Here is a 25304-nt window from a genome sequence, read left to right as displayed (position 1 = left end):
CTCCAGGCTCAACAGGAATTAACGGTAGCTCGGAACACAGCTCTGCTAACAGTGGAAGAGGAATTTTCACAAGAAGGGACGTCAGACCTGCCTGACTCTGTGTCAGTCAGACCAGACCCACAGGAACCACGGGAGTGAACTGGTAGGTGGAAAAGACTCAGCAGCACACTTAGGAGGTGCGGCTGGAAGACCTGGAAGTGTGGCATCTGCAGACAGAGCCACGGGCGATGGCAGGCCATGGTAGGTGGCATCAGAGGGCCACCAGGCCGTCGTCTGCTGCTCTGTGCCACCTCCACGGCTGAGGCGTTGTCAAGACGACTTGTGAGATGTGGATAAAGATAACAGAGCGAAGGCCCTGGCCGGTTGGGTCAGCGGTAGAGCGTCAGCCTGGTGTGCGGGGGACCTGGGTTCGATTCCCGGCCAGGGCACATAGGAGAAGTGCCCATTTGCTTTTCCACACCCCCCCCTTCCTCTCTGTCTCTCTCTTCCCCTCCCGCAGCCAAGGCTCCATTGGAGCAAAGATGGCCCGGGCACTGGGGATGGCTCCTTGGCCTCTGCCCCAGGCACTAGAGTGGCTCTGGTCGTGGGAGAGCGACACCCCGGAGGGGCAGAGCATCGCCCCCTGGTGGGCAGAGCGTGGCCCCTGGTGGGCGTGTTGGGTAGATCCCAGTCGGGCGCATGCGGGAGTCTGTCTGACTGTCTCTCCCCGTTTCCCAGCTTCAGAAAAATGCAAAAAAAAAAAAAAAAAAAAAAAAGATAACAGAGCGAAGTCTGTGATGAGACTCAAGTGTGAGCCACACTAAAGACAAGTGGAGAAACACACGCTTGTCCTGAGGACATCAGTTCATAGCACAGAGCTGCAGGGACAGGGAGGAAGGAGGACAGCATGGACAAGCCGGCCTCCGAGGTCTCAGGCTCCGTGGGCGTGACTGCCTGCTCCTGGGTGACCTTGGACCACGCCATGTGACTGCACTCACCCTCCCTTCCCTCCTCTATAAAAGAGATCACACTGTGTGTGCAAGTGAGTGGCACACAACACAATCGCCACACCTTGCGGAGAGACGCTGTGGCAACCTAGCAGATGTGAAGGGATCTCTTTCGGATTCTCTACTTCGTGTTGGAGCTGAATGTGTAGTGGGGAAGAATATTCAAATGGGAAATGCCTTAAGCCAAGCAACTCCAAACAGTTGTTTTTGTTATCATTACACGTCTACAAATTCCCCTGTTGTTTTTTGAACAGATTATTAAACTGGTTAACTCATATTAAGAAACCTAAAAATATAAAAGGATATCATTTTTATAATACTGTATTTCAATTGTTAGTCTCTGTGGTATTTCTAGGTCTTTCTTCTGCAGCAAAGGGCAGGTTTTCCATCCAGTGTCACCTGCAGCAAAGATCTGGGCTCCTGAATGGTACGGACATCTGAGAGGGCATCCGAAAGGACCCTGCAGAGTGTGAGTCATGACGCTCCGCGGGCGGAAGACAGCTGAGCCAGCTGTCCCTGGAGCCCCTGGCCGCCAGTCGGGGACTCTGACACCCAGTGTCAGTGCCAGCACTGTCTGAGCGGAAGGGAGAGAGAGCCTGACTGGGAGCCAACTGCCAAGCCCCTGGGAATTCACAGGCTCTGACTGGGCACAAAGAACCCAAGTGATTGGGGACAGTGCCAATGACAATGGCCATTAATATTTATCACAGGCTTACTAGGGGTCAGATGCAGGGAGCAGGGACCCTACAAGGAAGGTAGTGACATCGTCACCCCATTTCACAGGGGAGAAAACCAAGAGTCTCTACTCTCAGCTGGTACCCTGACTGCTTAGTAGGAAGTTATTTGGGATTTAAAAAATTATTATAAAACATTTTCTTATGCTTGTAGGTAGTCCAGAGTAAGTGAAAGGGTTTGTGCTGCATTTTTGTTTTTGTTCTTGCTTATTCTGTTTGATTATGTATTCACTACTTTTTAACTCCATATAAATATTTTAAATTCATTTTCTAATTATTTCAAATAAAGAATAGTTGTCTGAATAAAAAATAATTAGGAAAGGAGAAGTATTACACGGTCAGAGACCCGGGTTCTGGTCTTGGCTCTGCCATGTGGTGCACGCGTGACTGGTGGGGGCTCTGGCCCCGTGTGTGTGAGCAGGCTCCTCTCTCACTGCAACAGCTCGGCGTGTGCAAAGCATCGCCTGGGAGCGTCAGGGCCGCCTGTCAAGAGCAGGTGGCGGGGGCAGGCGGCCCAGGGGCTCGCTCCTCCACCCTGACCAGACAGCTCCTTGACCTCCAGGTCTTAGCAATGCGCCAGTCGAAGACGTCCCAGCGACGTGCTTGGGTTGGCCAGTGCCCAGCCTGATATTTACAAAGGAGAAAAGAGAAGCTTAAGGGTGATCCAGTTCTCTTAAGTAATGTCAGTGAAGGCACGCTGTCACCTCTCCCTCTGAAGGCACCGCTCATGAGGCAAAAGAGAGGGACAGGACGGCCCTAGCAGCTCCTCACACCTCCTGCCATGCCGTGTGGCCAGTGGCTCATCAGAAACTGCCGTTCTATAGGAACCGGTGCCTGTTCTCGGGCAGCGAGAAGCCTGCTAACCATGTGAGTACTTGTTAGTGCCCTGAAATTACGGGGATGTTGTTATTTTAAGGTATTCGACAACAGAAGCAAATGGTAGGTTCTCATTCATTATACGCGTGCAGTGATCCTGCTGTTTAGGAAAAGTCAGACAGATGTGACTATTTCAGAAATCCCTCTTAAGAAGTACAATCACTTTTGTCTTTTTCAGCCTACCATGCAAACTCATGGAGACTGTGGAAAGACTAGTAAATTATTTTGTAACTTTCCATCCCAGTGTGGTTTGTTTCCCCAAATTATGTATTCATTTGCACATTAAAAATGACTAAGGGCCTACCAGGCAGAAGAAACATAAAGGAACAAATTCTCCATCTCTGTTACAAGATTTAAAATAAACTGTAGAAGTCCATCGGCTTCTTTACTAAATATCCAAGATCAGTCACCTTCCTAACAATCAAGGTGTGTGTTCAACGCTCCACGTTCATTAAACAGCGTTGGACACTGACCTGTCGGTTGTCCCTCTAACAGTCTGGACTGCCACCTCTGTCCCCCTTGGCCCCTGTACAGTGCAGCCGTGCCTTCAAACAGCATTCTGTAAAAGGCACTTTACGGACTTGGAGGAACGGGCTGAGTTCACAGCCAACTTTGCCACCGCCATGGAGAACAGCGTGCACGTGTGAGCCAGCTGAAGTCACAGGAGCAGCCGAGGAGGCGCGGGGGCCTCCGCACTGCTGTCAACTGGCAATTGGAAACAGCTTTTCCCGAGCACAGCATGAGAGCAGGACTTCCTGCCCACAGCGCCCGCCTGCTGGGTTGCGCTCTGGGCCTGGTACTGCCCACTAGAGATCAGATGTATGAAAATCGGGATGGCACCGAGCGAGAGTGTCTTCTGGTCTGCTCTGCCTGGAGCCCTGTCCCTCCAGCCCCCACCCCCGGGCCTGTGACTACTGTCACTCACCTATGACTACTGTCACTCACCAGGTAATAAGGAAGTCGAGTCTGCCTGCTAAGGGACGGGAGCGCTGGGAAGGCTTGACCCAAAGTTAAGACAGGCTCAGGCCAGTGTCCCCCCTTCCTTCACCCCTGGCTGTCCTGTCGTCTAACTGCTCAGATTCTCATCCTTATCTCAGTTACTTCAGCTCTATCCGGCCCTTCGAGACAAAACAACCTTGGCCGAGATCACAGAAAAACTATTCAGGATATTAATAAACTAGAACCAGTCAATGAACATGGTTCTTGGCACACCAACCTCAATGGAGAGAGTCTACACTCAGAAAAACAAGCTGAAGTCAGTCATTTAGGTTTTTCAAAAAATGAAACTTCCAGGATTTGGTCTGTGAGTCCCCCGGGGGTAACCTGATTTCCTGTACCTCTGTCTAGATCTAGAAGTGAGACATGGGAGGTGGTCAACTGTCGCAATGTGCAATCGTTGTCAACTCTTCAGGGGTCACTGAGACAGTGACAATGTACAGTAGGAAAATGACTCAATCAGAGAGTTGATCAAAAATGGGCTCATCAAACAAATGACCGGCACACCCTTTACAAACATGTCACTTATTCCGAAGGTGATGCGCTGCTACGCCACACAGGGGTGGTCACGTGACCTGCCATGGGCCCTCTGTGACCTTCACCTTGAAGGAGCCTTGTGATCCTTCCATGTATGATTTTCACACAGAGGCTGTGACCTGATTTTTCATTTTTTACTTGTATTTAAGGCTCAAGTCAAGTTCCCACTAGTCAGTGAACCTCCCCTTAGCCCTGGAGTCAACTTCTCTTTTGTCGCACAGAAATCTCTGGGAGCTCCCTGGAGCATGGGACACTCAACAACTCAGGTGTCGCTGGTGTGTAAACGGTCCTCCACTGGACGCCGGCTGTCTCCCCAAAGCCAGCGACAGCCTCTCACTCCTGTCTGCACCCTCCTCTCCCTGTTCTGAAATTAAGTACCAGAACTGAATTTGAACCAAAACAAAATTTATATTGTCTAAAATGTATTATCGATTTGTTATTTAAGAAAATAAAAAGAAAATGTTTTCAGAAAAAAGCACAGCCAAACGATGTACAATACTTCCAAGAACAGGAGAAAACCTGGGGAGAACATTATATGCAAATCAAGTACTCCCCAAAAGTAAACCTAAGCCTCTAAAATATTGTTCAACTGTCCCCACAAAGCTCGACCCGAACGAGAGCAAAGTCAGACCCATTAAGGCATTCTTTAAAAGGGGCGATCAATTTTTAGATACAAATCTTTTAAGAGTAACTTGTCCTCTAATAACAGAAATTTCTTAAAAGTACCTGAGACCTACTTAATGAAAAAAAATCTAGCTAAATGTAGAGAAAAGTTAATAATGATGAAATTGGGGAAAAGAAAGAATTCTGGTTGACTATAAATTAACTGGATGTGCCACGTCTCAGCCCCACCTCCTGCCTGGCGCCGAAGCCTGCTGGTTAGAGTGGCAGGACGCGGCAGCCCTTACCTTCGAGAAGATACATCTCTTGAGCATCTTCAGGATGAAATAACCCCAGTACAGGTGCAGGACCTGCAGCACCATGAGCTGCAGGTTGAGGAAGATGTAGGAGAAGAAAGGCTCGAGGTAGTGCATGGGGATGACCAGTGTGCAGTACAGAATCCTGAAAACAGAACAGAGGACAGTCGTCAGAGGCCAAGTACTCCCGAATTTCCCCTGAGAAAACAGATCCGTTGTTTCCCAAGGTACCCGGCATTGATTTCATTTCTAACGATGTCCAGAAAATTCTCAGTAGAAAGCCGCACGATAATATTTCCTTCGATATCATTATTGGCAAGTTACAGAAAGCGCATGGTCTGCCTCCGGGGAGGCAAGTTGGAGTGAGTGGAATTTTTATAGCCACGCAGCCTGCACGCAATGTCCCTGCACTTCGGTTTCCTCTGTGCACACAGAAGAGCACACACTAACCCTTCTCACCGTTCCAGAGATGGCGAACAAATCAGATAATGCACGTGTACATGGCGCTACCACTGCGACATGACAGTCTCACTCATCTGGCGTCAAAGGTGAACGGGAGATTCTACAAAAGTCAATTTTCTGGGTCAAAGAGGCTTTGAAAGAAGCAAAAGTCCTAGTATTACTTCTGCTTTCTGAAGTGGGCTGCACACTTTATTCACCTGAACTGCCATCGATGGCCCAGGACACATGGCACCTTCAGATGCCATCACAACAGGGAGGCCTGTCCAGTCCCTTCCCACACGTCATACAAGCCTACGACTGCAGAGTTCTTGGATAGGTTTGTTTGAAAGTATTTTATTCCGATTATAAAAATAATTGACTCGTATCAAATTGGAGAAATAAAAAAAGGGAAAGTTGCCCATAATGCCATCATTCGAAACAAACGGCATTGGAATTTTGGTGTGTGTGACCTCTCCATTTTATCCCATACATATGGATTTTAATTTTTTAAAAATGAAGAGCGGGTAAAATTGACTATTTTTTGGTGGGCAGTTCTATGAACTACAAACATGCACAGCCACCTGCAGAGCCGCCACCGTGGTTAGGACACAGAACATTGCCGTCACAGCCTTGGGCCACCCCTGGTTAGCCACACCCTCCCCCATGCCTAACAATTGGCAGCCACTTAGCTGTGCTCTGTCCCTTTAATTTCATCTTCCCCTGAAGGCCATATAAATGGAGCCATGCAGTGTGGCAGCTGTGACATGGCCTCCCTTCACTCAGCACGGTGCCTCTGACCTTCACCCAAGCTGCGGGGGAGGGGGGTAGCGGCTGCATGTTCCTCTGCATTTGCTGAGTGGTTTTCCATTTTACGGATGCACCATGGTTTGTTTCCCCGTGTTTCACAATTATGAAGAGAACTGCTATAAATATCCACGTAGAGGTGTTTGTGTGAACATACGTTTTTACTGCTCAAAGATAAATACGCAGGGTGGAAGCGCTGGGTGTTACACTGTAAGTACACATTTAACTTCAGAAGAAACTGAAAACCTTTATGAAAGTCATACGTGTGGGATTTTATGTTCAATTTCATTTAGCTTTAAATCAAAAACATTTCACACTATTGGAACGTCCTGGTGTCTACAGACTCTCCAAAGGGAAAGTTATTTCTTTAGAGGTGTGTATTTCTAAATGTGAGGTTACTGTTTCAAGGTGCATATTAAAAGTATACAAGTTCGGGGTGTATATTAAAAGCTATTAAGGTCTTGCCAATTTCTCCCCCAAAGTTATAACAATTTATAAGGCCACCAGCAATTCAAGCAAGAAGAGTTTCAATGGACCACCAACCAGTATCAAATGGGTTTAAAATTTAACTTAAAAAACAAAACAATTTCAACTTTCATTATTTGCAAAGCTGACATCTCCCTGTGTCTGCTCAGTAGCTCCATTTCTTCTTTTGTGAGTGATCAGTTCTCTATTCAAAAACCAATTATATGAGCCCTGAACTCTGTATAACAAAGATAATAGCTACTTGTTCATTTTACTTACGGAAACATTTTTTCTAAAAATTTAGGAATTACAGCAAAATATAAAGAGGTTAAATAAAATTCACCTAAAATCTCACAACTCACAGGTAACCTAGTATATTTTAGTGAATCTAATTTAAGATCTCTCTCTTTAAAATAGTCTTTAAGGTACTTTTCTTCCTTTCCACATCACTGCATGAATATTTTATGTTGAAGTTTAATGAGGTGGCATTGACTGATAAGCGTACATAGGCCACATGAGTTCCTATCTCAGGGATCACACTGTTCACATGACTTCTGCACCCTGCTTCTCTTACTCAGTGATGCTGCAGAGAGCCCTCCATGTCAGAGACTGTATTCTGCATGTCAGGGGGCAGAGAACATTTTGTAGAGGAACAGACCATATTTCAGGCCTCTGGGCTGTTTGGTCGCTACTGCAACGACTCGAACACACTAGCCAGTGGGTATGGCTAGTGCCAATAAAACTTTATCAACACAGTCAGTAGGCTAGACCTGGCCTGTGAGCCATCGTTTGCCAACCACAACTAGATAGTGCTGATGCAGCAGCTACATTGAAACCCATTTATAGATGCCCTAATTTATTCATTTACTTAATCCCTTAGTGATAGACATTCGTGTTCTTTGCAAATTTTCATTACGTTGCAAAGAACACTGCATGACAGCACCAGCTTTGTCAGATCTAGACCAACAACTGCTTTTTGTCAGCCTCTGTCTAGAACGATGCATGGCTTATAGTTTATTTCCTGTGAAGTGAATATTTAAGAAAATTACAAAGAAGAGAAAATACATTTTAAAAGATTAACTGAAAAAAAAAATTGCATATCAGTGGAGCTGTGCAATTCAAGGTCATGTTCTCCAGGGGTCAACAGGAAATGACAGACAGTCTATGGGTCGTTCTGATGGGCTGGGTCTTTGGGCAAGTGCGTGCTTTATTGTGTGCTCAGCCTAAAATGCTCCCTCTCAGCTGTCCTAATCCATAATTAAACCGTGTCGTAGATATGTATCATATATAAGAATCAGTACTGTCCATGGTCTCAGGCCTCCACAAGGGTCCTGCTCATGGTCTCGGGCCTCCACGAGGGTCCTGCTCCTGCGGACCTGAGCGCTGAGTATCACAGTGGCGACAGCCGCCTTCCCACTGCTGCAGAGGGCCTGCACTCACAACGCGGGCAGATCACGCGGGGGTGGGGCGGAGCAGTGGCCCCACCTGTGCAGAGGGGAGGAGGCTGCCTGCAGAGGGAGGGCCGGCTCAGAAGGAAGGGAGACCCTGTGCTGCCTGAACAGGCTCTGCAAGAGGACAGAGGGGACTGGATCCCCGAGAGAGGGACAGGAGCTCAGAAGGGAGCATCCCCTGTGACCCTGAGGACAGCAGGTTACAGGGCTGCCGGGACATTTGCAGGCCCTCTTTCTATGGATCTCAGTGTCCTCGCAAAAGGACGGTCCAGTCTCTTGACCTCAGTTTCTTCTCTCTACTAAAAGAAACATGGGGAGAAGAGAGAACGAAACAGAGCTACCCTTGTCAGTCTGGTCCCTGACAGACGTGCGACTGTGTGCAGTCCCCCCCGTGGACACCCCAACACCTGTGCATTCGTTGGCTGGGCCGGCCACCCAGGATCCCGTTCATGGGGAAGGCCGGGAGACTGCGCCATCCATGCACAGAGCGGCTGGGCTGCGGGCACGGCCCTGACTCGGTCCACATGGATGCCCGATGTCTGGTCTGTGGACTGCACAGCTGGTCTGGCCTTCTGCACACTTTTGGTTTTGTCTCCCATCTTCTCTATTTAAATCACAGGAGTTTAGATGGTTTTAAAAAAATCACATCGTTGGTATAAACAGTAGCTAGTTTTGCTGGGCTAGAAAAGGCAGCCACCAAAGAGATGCATTTCCCTAATGAGAACAAAGCTCCAGGTCTTTTTTCCCTTGCTAATTATAGGTGTGAGCATGAAGGCTTTCCAGGAGAATGCACACTGATTCTGCAGGTGAGTAATGGCCCCCCTCATGTTTCAGAGCTGCCTCGTATTTCAAAGTCACCGTGCAGTTGATAAAGATGTAATGAATAATTAGGGAAGGCAAATGGTGGCTGCTCTTAATCATCCCAATTAGCAATTTAACTTGAAACGTAGCTGTGCTGTGTTTTCAATGTCTCGTCTTGGTTATCTCACAACTAGCTGTGTGGTCCTGGAGCTATGCTGCCCCCTCATCTGGAAAAAACTGGGGTCTCACTGCTTCAGGAGTGTGGCTGACGTCAACGCCAAGGGGGGGAAGGGCCGCCCCATGGGAGTGACTGCTGACTGAAACGTGTGACCGTGGCCAGGCTGTCAGGGAGGGGAGCAGAAAACAGAGTCCTGGACCAAGTGACAAAACCAGGACAGGACAGGATGGCCGGTGGCCACGTGTCCTGAGACGGACAGCTACGCAGGATCTATCAGAGAACTGTCCTTGCGCTAAGAAATAACACAGGGATGTGTAGGACAAAAAGGACTCAATGTTGGCAATTTTCAAATGGTTCAGAAAAATATCTGTGTGTGTGTGAGTGTGTGTGCGTGTGTGTGTGCGTGTGTGTGCGCGCGTGTGCGTGTGTGTGCGCGTGCATGTGTGTGTGTGTGCGCGTGCATGTGTGTGTGTGTGCGCGTGTGTGTGTGCACGTGTGTGTGTGTGTGTGCGCGCGTGTGTGCAGAGAGAGAAAGACAGAAGCAATGACCATGCTAACTGGCCAAGCTGGGTGAAGGGTTTACATAAGCGTTCTCTATAATACCCTTGAATTACACTGTAAACCTGGAATTATTTCCAAATAAATAAACAAATAGAGGACTGGGACTTAATTGTGAATGAGGCCTTTCTCCTAAAACCCTGCGGTTTGGAGGGAGAGACTGGTGCAGCTGCCCTGCACAGATTTACAATAGCAGCAGAGCCGGTGTGTGAGTGTGTGGGAAGGAGCCACGCCAAGGGCGCCCCGTGGGACCCAACGCAGAACAAACACTTGCGGTGGAATGCACGGTCTCCCCACAAGGCGTGCAACCGGAAAGTCTGGTTCCAGATAGGCATCGGAGCAGTGGCTTTAGGGAGCGGCCCGGCTTCCACAGAGCGACTCTCATTGCACAAACCCTCCTCTCCCCCCCCGGGAGTCACCCAGGAGGGCTGTGGGCGCCAGCTGCAGCCCCGTGAGACCCACGCTCTGCCCTCCGCGTCCAGCACAGGCCCCGGCTGTATGAGGACAGAAGGGCCCACGGTGTCCCCACTGTGCCCTGGTGGATGCCCTCAGCTTTGTCTTGTCTTTCCCTTCCACAAACTCCTCCCTCTGACCACCGTTCCAAGTGTTCCCAGGTTCCCGACACCCACGGAACTCCCTTTCGCACGAAGCCTCCCCGGGTGCCGCCGTCCTGCCTCGGGAGAGCGGCTGGGAGCCAGTGCTACAGCGGAGGTGGAAGTGTTCCCACAGCATCTCTACCCGCGGGCTCAGCACCCGTCCTGCCCCGGGAGAGCGGCTGGGAACCAGTGCTACAGCGGTGGTGGAAGTGTTCCCTCAGCATCTCTACCCGCGGGCTCAGCACCCGTCCTGCCCCGGGAGAGCGGCTGGGAACCAGTGCTATGGCGGAGGTGGAAGTGTTCCCACAGCATCGCTACCCGCGGGCTCAGCACTGAGTATTAGTCACAGGTAGAGACCATCTTTTTCGTCTTGGAAAATCCAAAACACACGTCATTATCAACAGTCTTCAAATATACAAAGTGGCGGTTCCCACTGCCACTGTGGATGCTGCAGAGCAGGAACCGGGCCTGGTGGGTTGAGAAGTGACGTGCTAGCCAGTGCAGCCCTGTGACCTCAGCCGACAGGCAGGTTCACCTGCTCTTGTCGTGTACGGAGGGAAAGCCTCAGGAGTTAGTCATTTCCCAACCTCATGAAGGCCTTCCTGGACTAGAATTCTAGGACGTTTGTGTAAGTAGATAAATACACCCAGTCTTTAAAAATATGGAAGTCAAGTCTGACCAGGCGGTGGTACAGTGGATAGAGTGTCGGATTGGGACCCAGAGGACCCAGATTTGAAGCCCAAGGTCACCGGCTTGAGCACGGGCTCACCAGCTTGAGCGTGAGATCACTGGCTTGAGCGTGGGATCACAGACATGACTCCAAGGTTGCTGGCTTGAAGCCCGAGGTTGCTTGCTTGAAGCCCAAGGTCACTGGTTTGAGCCCAAGGTTGCTGGTTTGAGCCCAAGGTCACTGGCTTGAGCCCAAGGTTGCTGGCTTGAGCCCAAGGTTGCTGGCTTGAGCCCACGGTCACTGGCTTGAGCACTCGCTCTGCTGTAGTCCCCCCCCACCCCCTGGTCAAGGCACATATGAGAAAGTAATCAATGAACAACTAAGGAGCTGCAATGAAGAACTGATGCTTCTCATCTCTCTCCCTTCCTGTCTATCTGTCCCTTTCTCTGTCTCGATCACACACACACACAAAATATGGAAGTCATTATTTTAAAACAATAGTTGGGAATGCGGTGTGAGAAACACAAGCCTGAGGTTTAAAAGCTTTTGAGTACAAATGCAAACTGGTAGAGGAATCAGGCAATTTGATTAGAGTGATTTGGACAGTACCCATTTGCAATTTCTGCCTGATGTGGAGAGTAGCAACATTTGAAAAATAAGTGTCATTAACTCTTGCTGACTGTGACCGAGACTCAGCTAAATAAAACCCTGTAAAGAGCAGGAGAGGAGAAGGGGGGACGCAGTTGTACAAATGCAGAAGGAACCCCACCATGGGAAAGCCAGTGTGCCAGAGGCCAGGGGAAACACAAGGAAAGCCCAAGAGAGGGAAAGACAAGTGTCACGGACAAGCTCCAGTTTTATCTCTCAGAGCTTCCAGGAAAATTTCAGACGGGTCAGCTCTCTCCTCACTCAACCCTTTATTTCACCCCCTAACATGTGCAAGGAAAGCACTTGGGAAGAACAGAGCAACTCGATTACAAACTGCCTCCCAGAGCACCTCTGAAATGTCTGAATCCTGAACGAGGTCCATCATCTGCACGTTGTTTGCTTCGTTGTAAAGTCCAACAAATCTGGACTCATAAAACATCCTTGAAAAATGAGTGTGCAGAGTTACAAGACCGAGACAGATTGTTGGATCCGGCTAGCAAGGAACTGACTTTTCCTCTTTGGCATCACAAGATGATTATGTAACATGTTCGAGCCTATGAGAAGACTATTTAAGCTAGAGTAACAAAGAGCAACTGATTCCTTAAAAAAAAAAAAAATTGCAAACCCATCTCCCTACTTCCCATAACGTGGTGAGGTTTTCCTCTGCCTTCCAAAGAGGGCAGGTCAGTCTGCGTCAGTACAGAAAAATTTTTACAGTCCAATCTGTTAATACTGGTTTATTTGCCACTCAGCTCACTCCCTGAAGATGGCAAACAATGGTATGGGCTGCTCTCTGCACTCAGCAAAGAATCAAGATCAAGAAAATGCCAAATGCACGTGACTAATCCCCTCACAGCTCAGAAAGGTTGGCAGGAAAGCAAAGTCTTCAGCGCAGGGTTTTCAGAGTCAAGAATATGTGGGAAAGGCACACACCAGGCCCACGGCCCTCAACCCCACGCCACGCTCAGGCGGTTCCTGGACAAGAGCAAGCTTGCTTGCCGACTCTGAGACATTGTGGGGAAGTCTGAGGTGCTGTCCTTCATTGCTACATCCCAAATCAACCACCACGGCAACACTCAGAGGCTTCTCAAAGAGCTCCCTGATGGACAGCTTCCATGGTGTGGGCTTTTCAAGTATGTCCGCACAAGTCTTTTGAAACTACTGCCATCAGGAAATGGAGTGTAGCCCTGGCCCGAAGAGCAGAGGTTGCAGTTTCGAACCCTGGTCACGGCACATTAAAGAACAGGTCGATGTTCCTGTATCTCTCTCTCTCTCTCTTTCTCTTTCTCTCTCTCTCCTTCTTCTCTCTCTCAAATCAACACATTAAAAAAAATGGAGTCTAACTTTCCTTCCCTTAAATATGAGCTGGCCTTACTGACCTGGATCCAATGAAGACAATGAGGCCTGGGAGTGACCTGAGGTGATTTCTGAAGCCAGACTATAAAAAGAGAGCCAGCATCTGCCCAGCTCTCTCGTGGGTGGCTCAGCCTTGCATTCCAGCTGCTGTGTGACGAGGAGGTCAGGCCGATGCAGGGGACACATGGGGGAGTTCCAGATGACAGGCCTGGGTGAGGCCCTAACCAACAATCAGCACCAGCTAGCCGATCGGATGTGTCCCCCAACCATGTGAGTGAGAAAGCCTTCAGGAAAGCATCAGCTGACTTCCCAGCCACCCTCTGACTGCAGCCACAAGAATGAAAACCACCTCACAGAGGCCAGTCAATTCCCAGAACCATGAGAGAGAATAATAATCAATGAATGGCGTAGTTTGAAGAGCGAAGTCTGCAAACTGTAGACCGTGGGCAAACTCTGGGCTGCAACCATTTTTCTACAGCCTGTGTGCTAAACTGGGTTTGGCACAGTTTAAAAGAGACAAAGAAAACTATGCAACAGAGGCCAGATGCGGCCCTCGAAGCCGTACAATCCTCTCCTACAGCCCTTTCCAGAAAGCGTGCTCACTACCTCTCAAACCACAATGTTTTCAGATGGCTGCTATGAGGCTCCAGGTAACTGGAACATGTGGGACGTGACAGGAGTCCCCGGTAGGCAAATCTGGACGTAGAGTACCTGAAAGTCACACCAGAAAGCCACCACTCAACTGCCACCTGCGAGACACCACTGACCCATTGTTAATTACCTTTGCACAGTTTTCTGACTTCACAAACACACTCGCTCAGCCACAGCAAAAGTGGTGGCAATGTGACTCATCGACAGAGAAGAGTAGAGCAAACAGGACTTCAGGCTGGATTCCAGACTAAACTCCCAAGTCTAAAGCAGACTCATTAGCAATTTTAGTAACAATAGCTGGTGTTTCCTGAGTGCTCACAATGCGACAGACACTGTTCTAAGCTATTTTATATGTATTACCGAGGGTAAACTGCATGATGATCCTTGTTTCCATTCTACAGATGAGGAGACTGAGACACAGGGCTATGATCTAACCTCTCCAAGGTCACACAGGCAGCAAGAGCAGAGCCCGGATGTGAGTCCGTGACTGATGTGCACCGTCTGCACTGCGCTTCTTGTCTCCAGAAAATGTCTAACAAGACACCCAGTCCTGCTTAAAGAATGCAGCAGGCTTCCAGACAGGGCGGCACGCTCTGACCTCTCTGCCCAGACCTCCCTGGGCGCTAGTCACAGCAGCTGTCCATCGGAACCGGGCCTGGGACTTGGGTCTCTCTTTCCTCGGGGAACTTAGGACGTCCTGTAGCCACTGAGTTCTTTGGTGAGAGAATCTGGAACTCCTAGTCCAGTCCCAAACCATGGCTGGTTAGAAACTGTTCCCACCAAACCGTCAATGTCTCCCTCGTGTTTTCCCTTGGTCTCCACTGATCAACGTGTGGAAAATTATGCTTCCCAAAGTCATGACTGTAGAAAAGATACATTATAGGTTCTTCATGGCCGGCTCTTGGATCAAGAAAACCAACGGGGCCCTGGCCGGTTGGCTCAGCGGTAGAGCGTCGGCCTGGCGTGCGGGGGACCTGGGTTCAATTCCCGGCCAGGGCACATAGGAGAAGCGCCCATTTGCTTCTCCACCCCCACCCCCTCCTTCCTCTCTGTCTCTCTCTTCCCCTCCCGCAGCCAAGGCTCCATTGGAGCAAAGATGGCCTGGGCGCTGGGGATGGCTCCTTGGCCTCTGCCCAAGTCGCTAGAGTGGCTCTGGTCGCGGCAGAGCGACCCTCCCCCCCACCCCCCGGAGGGGCAGAGCATCGCCCCCTGGTGGGCAGAGCATCACCCCTGGTGGGCGTGCCGGGTGGATCCCGGTCGGGCACATGCGGGAGTCTGTCTGACTGTCTCTCCCCGTTTCCAGCTTCAGAAAAATACAAAAAAAAAAAAAAAGAAAACCAGCGGACTGATCAGGAGCCTGTCAGTAAACCAGTATTAAAAGGATGTGCAAACCACTGTCAGGACGAGTGATCGTGGGGAATGAACTGAGTATCAGTTTCCTCCTCTGTGCACTGTGATAATGGTGTCTTTAATCTGGTGTGCAGACTAGTGCCAAGACACATAAAGAGCCTAACCCAGTGGCTGGCATGCAATTAATGGTGGTTATAATTATTGTAATTTTAACAGAGAACATGCCTCTTGTTTCGAGAGCCGATATCTGGCCAATGACTTTTCACGGGAGTAACTGGAAAAACACAAGAAAGACCTGTGTTCACGGAACAAGCGGGGTGCACAGGGCCCCCCTCCCTTCGCTGCAAGCCTTTGCTGCAGTGGGAGGTGCCGCTTCGCTTCTGTAGAAAAGTGGCCCCTGCACATTCTTTTCTCCACTGAACGTGGCACAAGTAACTGAGGACCCACCCAAGGGCAACGCCCTGGCTTTGGCAACATGCCAAGGCCACCTCTGCCTGGTGACAGAGGGCAGGGTGTGGCTCCCCGTCTACTTACCAGAAGGGAAAGATAACAAGACGGCTGACCAGGAAGATGGCGGAGAAGATAAAGAACAGGATGTTGCAGGTCTGCGTCCACCCGGCGTAAGAAAACATCTTAGCGGACTGAAAACAGAGAGAGACTGCATTCAGAGGCAGTGATATTGGTACACGTTTTTTAAATTAAATATTTATAAATGATAGGATGCCTGGTGGGAGGGTTCTTGGGGAGGTGGATGAAACAAGACTCATGGTGTTGACAAGTGTCACTGCTGGCTGATGTGGGCCCACTGCACTCTTCTCTTTATCTCGCTATATTACAAGATGTGTTACAGTATCTCTTCTGCGCACCAGCACTACAGGTCAGCATAGCTGCCCCGAGCACGCCTCTCATTTGGGCATTTGCTTAATGCCTCCTTTTGACTGGGCAGTTAGTGGACTGTAGCAAGGCTGGCCCAGGAGGGGGTCCTGGCCTGGGCCGGGCTGGGCATGCGGCAGATGGGGCAGGTGGAGGCAACTCCGGGGCTTGTCCTGATTGGAATTGAGTTTAAAGCACTTGGTTTTTCTCTCCTCTGTGCTTGTCTCTACCGCTCATCTCGTCCGTGTGGAATGGAAAGAGGACAGAAGGTGGTTTAACGAGGCCTCGGGAGTGTGGCTGACAGGAATTCCCCCCTGCATCACCACGCAGCCCCTTCTGTGGGGAGTGGGGGGGTGTCCGGAGCTGCCCAGGGGAGCTCATCCTTCCGAGGAGCGTAGCTTAGGCCTGGGAGTTGTGGCACCGACATCCCAGAAGCCCAAGGTCCCTCTAGAATCGGAGTGGCAGCGTATGCACACTTCACAAGGATTTACATTGCATTTCCTCTTCCGTCCTTTTCCATACATACCAGAGTCAGGCTATGATCGGACCACAGGGTTGGCACAGGGCCCCAAAGGGAATAGTCTCCATTGCTAGAATAGAGGGCCGGTACACCAGGTGCGGGAAGCAAGGCCAGAGTTTGAGGCGAGAGCCTGGCCTGGAGCCGGCAGCCGTCTGCAGGGTCCGAGCCCAGGCCAGGGTGGGAGATAAGGACGTGCCAGGTGGGGGCTAGGGATGTGAAAGGTGGGAGCTCGAGATGTGCAGGGGTGGGGACTAGGGACGTGTGGGGGTGGGGCTAGGGACGCGCAGGGGTGGGGGAGCTAGGGACGCACAGGGTGGGGCCTAGGGACCGCAGAGTGGGGCCTAGGGACCTGCGGGTGGTGTGCAGAAGGCCCGCAGGAGCCAGGTGTCGCTGTGCCGGGGCACATACACACACTGTCTATGCTGACCATGCAGAGAGGGACATCAGACCATAACCCCTCTCCTCTGCTGACCAGTGAGGATGCTGTCCAAGGCTTGGGTCCTGGATCCACACTTGAATATGTGGACAGTTAAGAGAGAATCAAGATGCACGAAGAAGGAAAGGGCCACTCAGGGGTAAAAACGGCCCATGTTGAGACTGTTTCCTTGCAAAGAAGGAGCTTAGAAACAACCGCACCAACTGTCTCGAGGGATATGCAAGATTAATAGTCTCCATCCCTAGGCAGGTCTAACCAGGGGCAAAAGTTGTATGTGTCTGGGTTCAATTAGAACTTGACTGAGAGGACAAACACGAGGGGGGAAGAAGAGCCCCGCGGAGAGCATCAGAACAGGCCCCACGTCACCCCCCCCCCCCCCGCGTGGTCTCCCCCACCAGCTGGTAGAGAGTCCCGGCCCCACTCGGTGAGGCTCCAGGTTAAATCACGACTGTGGATCAGGAATGATTCATGGTCACGAACAGCGCAATGCTGCCTTCATAGTTTATCCGCGAAGGGACCTCTGCGTTTGACATTGCACTTCGCTTCGTTTTTTACCTGGGATCCTCAGAAAGCTCTCTAGCAGTGATGAGCTAAGCTTTCAAGTATACCCTACGGGTCAGACCAGGCCTCTCAAGTTACTGGTGAGCAGAGAAAACGCAGCACTCAGTGATTCGCCCAGTCGCTCAAGGAGTTGTGTGGAGCCAGTGACAGTGGCAGAGGGCTGGCAGGCAGAACCCTGGGCATCTAACTCCCATTAAATAACATGATGGCGCTGTTTATACGGTGAACACACCCAAAGGCATTGAACTAGAGGGTTTGGGAGCAAGAGAATAGCATAAAATTAAGTCATGGCCAATGTGGTCTTAATTTCCAGGCAGGGTGACGAGATATGATCAGAGGAGGGTGGTTATGACAGAGGTGGCTGCGTGCAGAGAGCAGCACAGGAGAAAGTGGGCACAGGCCTCCTTCTGCTAAGCCGTGGGCTGCCCTGGAGCAGATACAATGATCCTGACCTTCAGAATGGGATTTACAGGTCTAGTTACAATCACATACAAGAAACAAAACGTTCTACATAGCTAATGTTTTAATAGTCAGTTGCTTTGAAATAGCTTCAAATGACTTCCGGTTCTAATAGTTTGGCAAATTACAGCCCAGTCAATGGGCTAGAGCTAGTCTGTGTTTAGGTTAAGAGGGGTTTTCACATTTTTAAAAAGGAATATAAGAAAAGAAAAATCGAAAGGTAAAAAGAAGAAGATGTGACAAGAGACCCCCTGTGGAGCACTAAGCGGGGTTTCCCGTCTGGCCTTCTACCAGAGTCTGCTGAACCCAGATCGAGGAGAACAAGGTCCTATTACATTTCATTTCATTTCTTCCATATCAACTGCTATTCAATTACTAGCTCTTCAAGAGGCAGTTCTGAACGGGAGACGGGCTAGCATCGTCTTCCCCAGCTTCCTTGTAAATGAGTCGATTTAAGTGACAAGCTCAGTGGCTCTGGGAAATGCAGCTCTAAGTCCAGCAGGAGGGCAGGCGCTTGGCCGCTGATCCCTGCCTTGTGGGAAACAGGAACCAGCACACAACAGGACCCTCGCTCCTTAGAAAGTAAAGGCTGTTAGGTAACTAACAGCTTGCACTCCACGCTGCTGAAGACCACAGTGCAGGGCAGAGCAAGCACCCAGCGGGTCTTCAACGGTGGCCTCAGTGAGTGGCTGGCCAATGTTGAGAGCCCACAGTGCCACATGTCCATGCTTCCCTTTTCAGAGCTTAGTGCCATCCCGTCTTCAATCATCCCAGCTCCCTGTCTGACTACGATGTGCACGCTACTGCCCTCAGCGGAACCCTACAGCTTAACCTCTCTGTGCAGGACTATGCACAATGAGAGTTGGAAACAAAAATCTCAAGGTTTCCTTTCTTTAAACTTGAATATATGGGGATCCAAAAACATCTGTGGATGTTAGGTGCTCGGGGGACAGAGAACCCTGCTAACTCGCTCACAGACGACTCTTCCTGCGTGGAGTCACTGAGACCCAGGACAGCGCATTGTTACTCTTCCTGCGTGGAGTCACTGAGACCCAGGACAGCGCATTGTTACTCTTCCTGCGTGGAGTCACTGAGACCCAGGACAGCGCATTGTTACTCTTCCTGCGTGGAGTCACTGAGACCCAGGACAGTGCGTTGTTACTGGGTTTCACGGGCAAACGCTTACCTCCAGCCAAATGTCAGCCACATCGTGCACAATCATCACCAGGGTCCCGCTGCGAATATAATTAGCGCACCAAGAGAAGCTCATCAAACTAATGGCAGCCAGGTGGTGGATGACATGGGCCAGAAAATCCTACATAACAAGGGGAAATGAAAACCATCAAGAAAATGCAGTTATTTCCCACTCACTGGGGGAGTTAATAATAAGAATAATAATAACTTAAAAACAAGTAACTCACATCTGCATGTTTTGCACTTTGTAACATACTTTTACTTTCATTCTTAAACATAGTCTTTGTGAGGGAGACAGGACAAGAATTGTCCTCATGGTGAAGTCACTTAATGTTGAGAGAGCACTGAAAAATGCATTGAAGTCCTGACATCTGCTGTTCTTCCCAACACCCCACACTAGATACATGCACACACACAACATATACATGCACACACACAACATATACATGCACACATACAACATATATGTGCATGCACACCCACACTAGATACATGCACACACACAACATATACATGCACACACACAACATATACGTGCATGCACACCCACACTAGATACATGCACACACACAACATATACATGCACACAGACCCACATTAGATACATGCACACACACCCACACTAGATATATGCACGCACACACAACATATTTATGCACGCATACCCACAACATATACATGTACACATAGTAGATACATGCATGCACACACAACACATACATGCACACACACTAGATACATGCATGCACACCACATATACATGCACACACACCCATACTAGATACATGCACACACACAATATATACGTGCACACACAAGCTTTATCTTGTACACAGTGACACTCATTATTTATTCCATGTCTAATTCCAAAAAGGAATAATAAAAAAGACATAGAACAAAGCTACACAACCACTAACATAAGAGGTCTGCAGATGAAAGAGAATGAAATAACTGTATTAGCAAATGGGGGCTACAAAGTTACCACTGCTGAGCATAAAAATGCAAAGGTTTTCTGCAAGGAAGACATACAAACAGCCCATAAACACATGAAAAAATGCTCAACCGCATTAGCCATCAGGAGAATGCAAACTTCACACCCACCAGGGTAGCTATGGTAAAAAAAAAAAGGATAAACAACAAGTGTTGGCAAAAATGTGAAGAGCTGAGAACCTTACACATTGCTGTTAGGTGTGTAAGATGGTGTGGCTGCTTTGTTAGGTGGCCTGGCAGTTCCCCAAAAGGTGACACAGAGAATTGCCATCTGCCCAGGAATTCCACTCTCAGGTATATGTCCGAGAGAAATGAAAACATATGTCCATGTAAATTTCGTATATGTATGTTGACAGCAGCTTTATTTACAATAGCCAAAAAGGTGGAAACAACCCAAATATCCATTCCTGATAAATGGATAAACAAAACGCAGTGTATCCATAAAGGACTATTTTTTAAAAGAAGAAATGAAACACTGACAGGGGCTCCAACGTGAACGAACTTTGGAAAGCGCATGCTCAGCCACAGAGGCCAGACACAAAGAAACACATATTCTGTGATTCCATTTATATGCAATGTCCAGAAAAAACAAACCCACAGGGAGAAAAAGTAGATTAATGGTTGCCTAGGGCTGGGGAAGTCAGAAGAAATGGGAACTGACTGCTAAAGAAATGTATTTTTGAGGTGTTGAAAATGTCCTAAAATTGTTTATTGCAGAATTCTGTGACTATACTCAAAACCACTGCATTATGCATATTAGATGGATGAATTGCAGGGCATGTGAATATTTCAACAAACATTAAAAAAAAAGTTAAAGATTTTGGTTTCCTTGTAATGAAAGTAAAAGAGTAAGAATAATAAGAGCCTAGTTTATTGAGCACTTACTGTATACTAGGAAGTGCTTCCCAGAGTTTAACTTGCTTACTGCTCACAACAACCAGAGGAGATAGGAACTATTCTTATCTCTACGCTATAGACAAGGAAAGCAAGTTCATAGAGTTTAACCAGCTATAGTAGTTTGAAATGTTAAGTGATTGGTCAAGCCAGGGATTCAAATGCAAGCAACTGACCCCCAGACCCTGTGCTTTACCCAACTCCGAAAAGCTTTACGTCTCTGAAGGTATTTGTTTACAAACATACAACATGTATCTACACTTAACTTTTTTAAAAGCACTATGTACCTTGTAAATGATAAAGAGAAATCAACTACTGAAAAAAAAGATCAAAAGTTTGCTTGCTGCAAGTAGTCAAAAAAGAGAGACTTCCTAAAAATGATTTTTTAAAAGTTCTGTCCCTTGAGAAAATGACTCAAGCAGCTTCAGAGTTTGTGTTTCTATAATCTTTCACTACAAATATTAGCAAGGCACTAAAGCATGAATATAATTTGCACTATTCTGTATGTTATAAAAAGCAAGAAAGCTATGAGTTGGAACTTAACACATGTAAAATAAAACTTAAAGGTGAGGATTTGGGCAAGGGATAAAAACTTTTGGAAAAATTGAGTAAAGTAGCTTTGTAAACGAGACACTCACCTTCCTCTTGACATCAGATCCCAGGCTAAATAAGAGAGACCAATAAAAACTCATCTCCAAAATGTAGTACCAGTACTGGGATGGCAGCAGGGGCTGAGAAAAATGAGAGTATTCGCTGTAATGTCACTTAACTCATTTTAAGGGTAAAACTATCGTTTAGACTTATTGATATAAAATTCCCCCAAAATAATGATGCTTTACATTTCAACTTCCAAGAAGGACTTAAAGATACTATTTTGAAGCATTTTGTTTCTAAAAAGGTAGACAAAAATTCTAAAATCAAGTTATTCATCAAAGTCATCAAGCATAAGGAGACAGGAATAAGCAAGAGAGCAGCCTCCCCAGTGATCAAGATATTGTATTCATCAGACTTGGACATTAAAGTTACTTTTAAAACTTGGTTAAAAGGTGGACATTTTCAGTAGAGAATGGGAGGTGATAAAAAAAAAGAATTAAATGAAAATTTGTGAACTTTAAAATACAGTAACTAAAATTGAGAACTCAAAAGATGCATTTAACAGCAGATCAGACACTGCTGAAAACAACACTAGTGAACTGGAAGACAGGAAAGTAGAACTATCCAGATCTGTGAGAGAGTCTGAGATCTTTTCCTCTACTTGCAAGTTAGCTTGTCAAAGTTTCATGGATTCTGGTAGAAGATATGAGACTTCTGAATCACAAATAAAAAATAATTTATTGTTCAACAGTAATAAGCTGCAAGATATCAATATATGGGCCAGTTTTCTCATCTCAATTGCCATAGGGCCAAGCAAAGAGGGTCAGATGACACCTGCACAGGTAGTGGGTTGTGTCACAAGAGAAGAACCCTGAGCCAGGGAACTTATATCTTTAATAATGAACAGAAAAAAGCCTATCTTTTTGTCCCCCCCCCAAAAGACATTATCTCTACCTTCTAAGATTGTTTGTTATATAAGCATTCTTGAAAAAAATAGTGCTTCTAGAACAAAAGGAAGTCAGTGCTTCATTTCACATGACATGCCAAAATGCAAGAGACCTGGGGAGAAATGTCTCCTGACAGACTGAAGCACAGAGAGACAAGAACAAGAAAAACATTGGGAAAAGCCTAAGAGATGCAGGGCAGCCAGAGCAAAGGTCTAGCATATCAGCACACTTGTCATTGAAATTCCAGAAATAGAGGAGAGAGCGAAAGAAACAGAAGCAATGGTCAAAATGTTTGCAAAACTAACTGAAGACATCAAGCCACAGATTCAAGAAGCAATATCAGCAGGATAACTTCAAAGAAAACCACAGCTATGCATATCATAATAAAACTGCTGAAATATAAAGACAAACTATTAAAATCAGCCAGAGGAAAAAAAAGATATCCTATTGAAAAAGCAAAAAATAAAATGGACCATTGAATTTTTAAAGACACTGATGGGATACAGAAGACAAAGGAAGAATATCTTTAAAGCACTAAAAGAAAATAACCACCAACATAGAAGTCTATGCCCAGCAAAAATATCCTTTACAAAAAATGAAGGCAAAATGATAACATTTCAGATAATCAAATCAAAGGGACCTCTTCAGCCAAAAGGATAATCCTTTCAGATGGAAGTATGGAAATGCAGCATACAAAGAATAGCATGGAGAGGCCAGTTTGACTGATTTACAAAACAGTAACAGTGGCAACCTGCAGGGTTTTCGGTATTTGAAAGAGATGAGAGGAGGGCATATGGCATAGTCTAATGACCTCATAATGACTAGAAAGAGGTAAGGGCACTAATTTGTATTAGGTTCTAAAAATTCAAAGATGCAGATGGCAATCTCTAGGATAATTACTAAAATATTAAAAGTACACATAACTGAAAAACTGTATGAGGGAAGAAGTAGAATAATAAATTAAAAGAAAAAAAACTGCCTGACCAGGCAGTGGTGCAGTGGATAGAGTGTCAGACTGGGATGTGGACGACCCAGGTTCGAGACCCCAAGGTTGCCAGTTTGAGCGCAGGCTCATCTGGTTTGAGCAAGGCTCACCAGCTTGAGCCCAAGGTCACTGGCTTGAGCAAGGGGTTACTCGATCTGCTGTAGCCCCCTGGTCAAGGCACATATGAGAAAGCAATCAATGAACAGCTGAGGTGTCGCAATGAAAAACTGATGATTGATGCTTCTCATCTCTCTCCGTTCCTGTCTGTCTGTCCCTATCTATCCCTCTCTCTGACTCTATCTCTCTGTCTCTGTAAAAAAAGAAAAGAAAAAAAAACTGACCCATAAAAAAAGTGAGAATCCAAAAAAAAAAAAAAAAAAGGAAATGTATCAGGTGGTACAAATAGAAAAAAATAGTAGCAAGATGGTAAATTTAAACTCAAATACATAATTACATTAACTGTAATGTAATTAACTGTAGACTAATGGAATGAGACAAATGCTGGGTTAATAAAAAATGAGGGTGAGTAATCCTCGTGGAGAAAGAGAGAACTGAAGAGAGGTGGACAGAGGAGAGAAGGGACTCAGACCTAACTTAGGGGACAACCCGAGGGTCTGGAGGCTGCAGCAGTGAGGACTGCGGGGACAACCCGAGGGTCTGGAGGCTGCAGCAGTGAGGACTGCGGGGACAACCCGAGGGTCTGGAGGCTGCAGCAGTGAGGACTGCGGGGACAACCCGAGGGTCTGGAGGCTGCAGCAGTGAGGACTGCGGGGACAACCCGAGGGTCTGGAGGCTGCAGCAGTGAGGACTGCGGGGACAACCCGAGGGTCTGGAGGCTGCAGCAGTGAGGACTGCGGGGACAACCCGAGGGTCTGGAGGCTGCAGCAGTGAGGACTGCGGGGACAACCCGAGGGTCTGGAGGCTGCAGCAGTGAGGACTGCGGGGACAACCCGAGGGTCTGGAGGCTGCAGCAGTGAGGACTGCGGGGACAACCCGAGGGTCTGGAGGCTGCAGCAGTGAGGACTGCGGGGACAACCCGAGGGTCTGGAGGCTGCAGCAGTGAGGACTGCGGGGACAACCCGAGGGTCTGGAGGCTGCAGCAGTGAGGACTGCGGGGACAACCCGAGGGTCTGGAGGCTGCAGCAGTGAGGACTGCGGGGACAACCCGAGGGTCTGGAGGCTGCAGCAGTGAGGACTGCGGGGACAACCCGAGGGTCTGGAGGCTGCAGCAGTGAGGACTGCGGGGACAACCCGAGGGTCTGGAGGCTGCAGCAGTGAGGACTGCGGGGACAACCCGAGGGTCTGGAGGCTGCAGCAGTGAGGACTGCGGGGACAACCCGAGGGTCTGGAGGCTGCAGCAGTGAGGACTGCGGGGACAACCCGAGGGTCTGGAGGCTGCAGCAGTGAGGACTGCATCGGCGACCCTTACCTGGGTGGGATAGCCATTCCACACCTGCCAGAGGTCATACGCCCAAGGTTTCTGAAAAACACAAGGAACCGAGAGAAAAACAAAACAAGTTTGTCAAACTCCAAGGCTGATCTCAGCAGAAACATTAGCTCTTCCTGGTGTCACTGACAGGGGCAGACATGCCCCATAAGACGTATCTTTGTCACTTCCTGCTGCGCCCTCTGCATGTCCCCCCTCTGCAGGTGTTCATACACATTCCTGTGCAACACCCCTGTGACGTTCACGACTTGTAGCGCACCTGGGACCAAAAACAGTCTTGTCTCACGAATAATTTCAAACAAGCGCCTTGTCTAACAAAATTATTTTTGAACCAATGAGATGACTGTTTCTGTAGCAATAGAATAAATATCTTCAGAGAACTAGAGAGA

The 25304-nt window shown here is 48.2% G+C and overlaps 1 protein-coding gene across 4 annotated transcripts in view; it reads right to left on the bottom strand.

Moving 5' to 3' along the window:
* The window catches only part of CERS3 (ceramide synthase 3), an 86679-nt gene that overhangs the window by 10876 nt on the left and 50499 nt on the right, over nt 1-25304 (bottom strand). For all 4 annotated transcript variants that reach the window (XM_066238723.1, XM_066238722.1, XM_066238724.1 and 1 more), the window contains 5 exons: nt 24898-24948; nt 21581-21673; nt 19051-19179; nt 15550-15656; nt 5038-5191 (listed from right to left, as the gene is read on the bottom strand). In XM_066238723.1, coding sequence (XP_066094820.1) covers nt 5038-5191; nt 15550-15656; nt 19051-19179; nt 21581-21673; nt 24898-24948 — 534 coding nt within the window. The remainder of the gene's footprint in view (nt 1-5037; nt 5192-15549; nt 15657-19050; nt 19180-21580; nt 21674-24897; nt 24949-25304) is intronic.

The sequence above is a fragment of the Saccopteryx bilineata genome, chromosome 7, assembly GCF_036850765.1.
Source record: "Saccopteryx bilineata isolate mSacBil1 chromosome 7, mSacBil1_pri_phased_curated, whole genome shotgun sequence".
Lineage (NCBI taxonomy): Eukaryota > Metazoa > Chordata > Mammalia > Chiroptera > Emballonuridae > Saccopteryx > Saccopteryx bilineata.
Note: the sequence above shows the minus strand (reverse complement) of the source record. Positions and strands in the feature narration are given on the sequence as shown.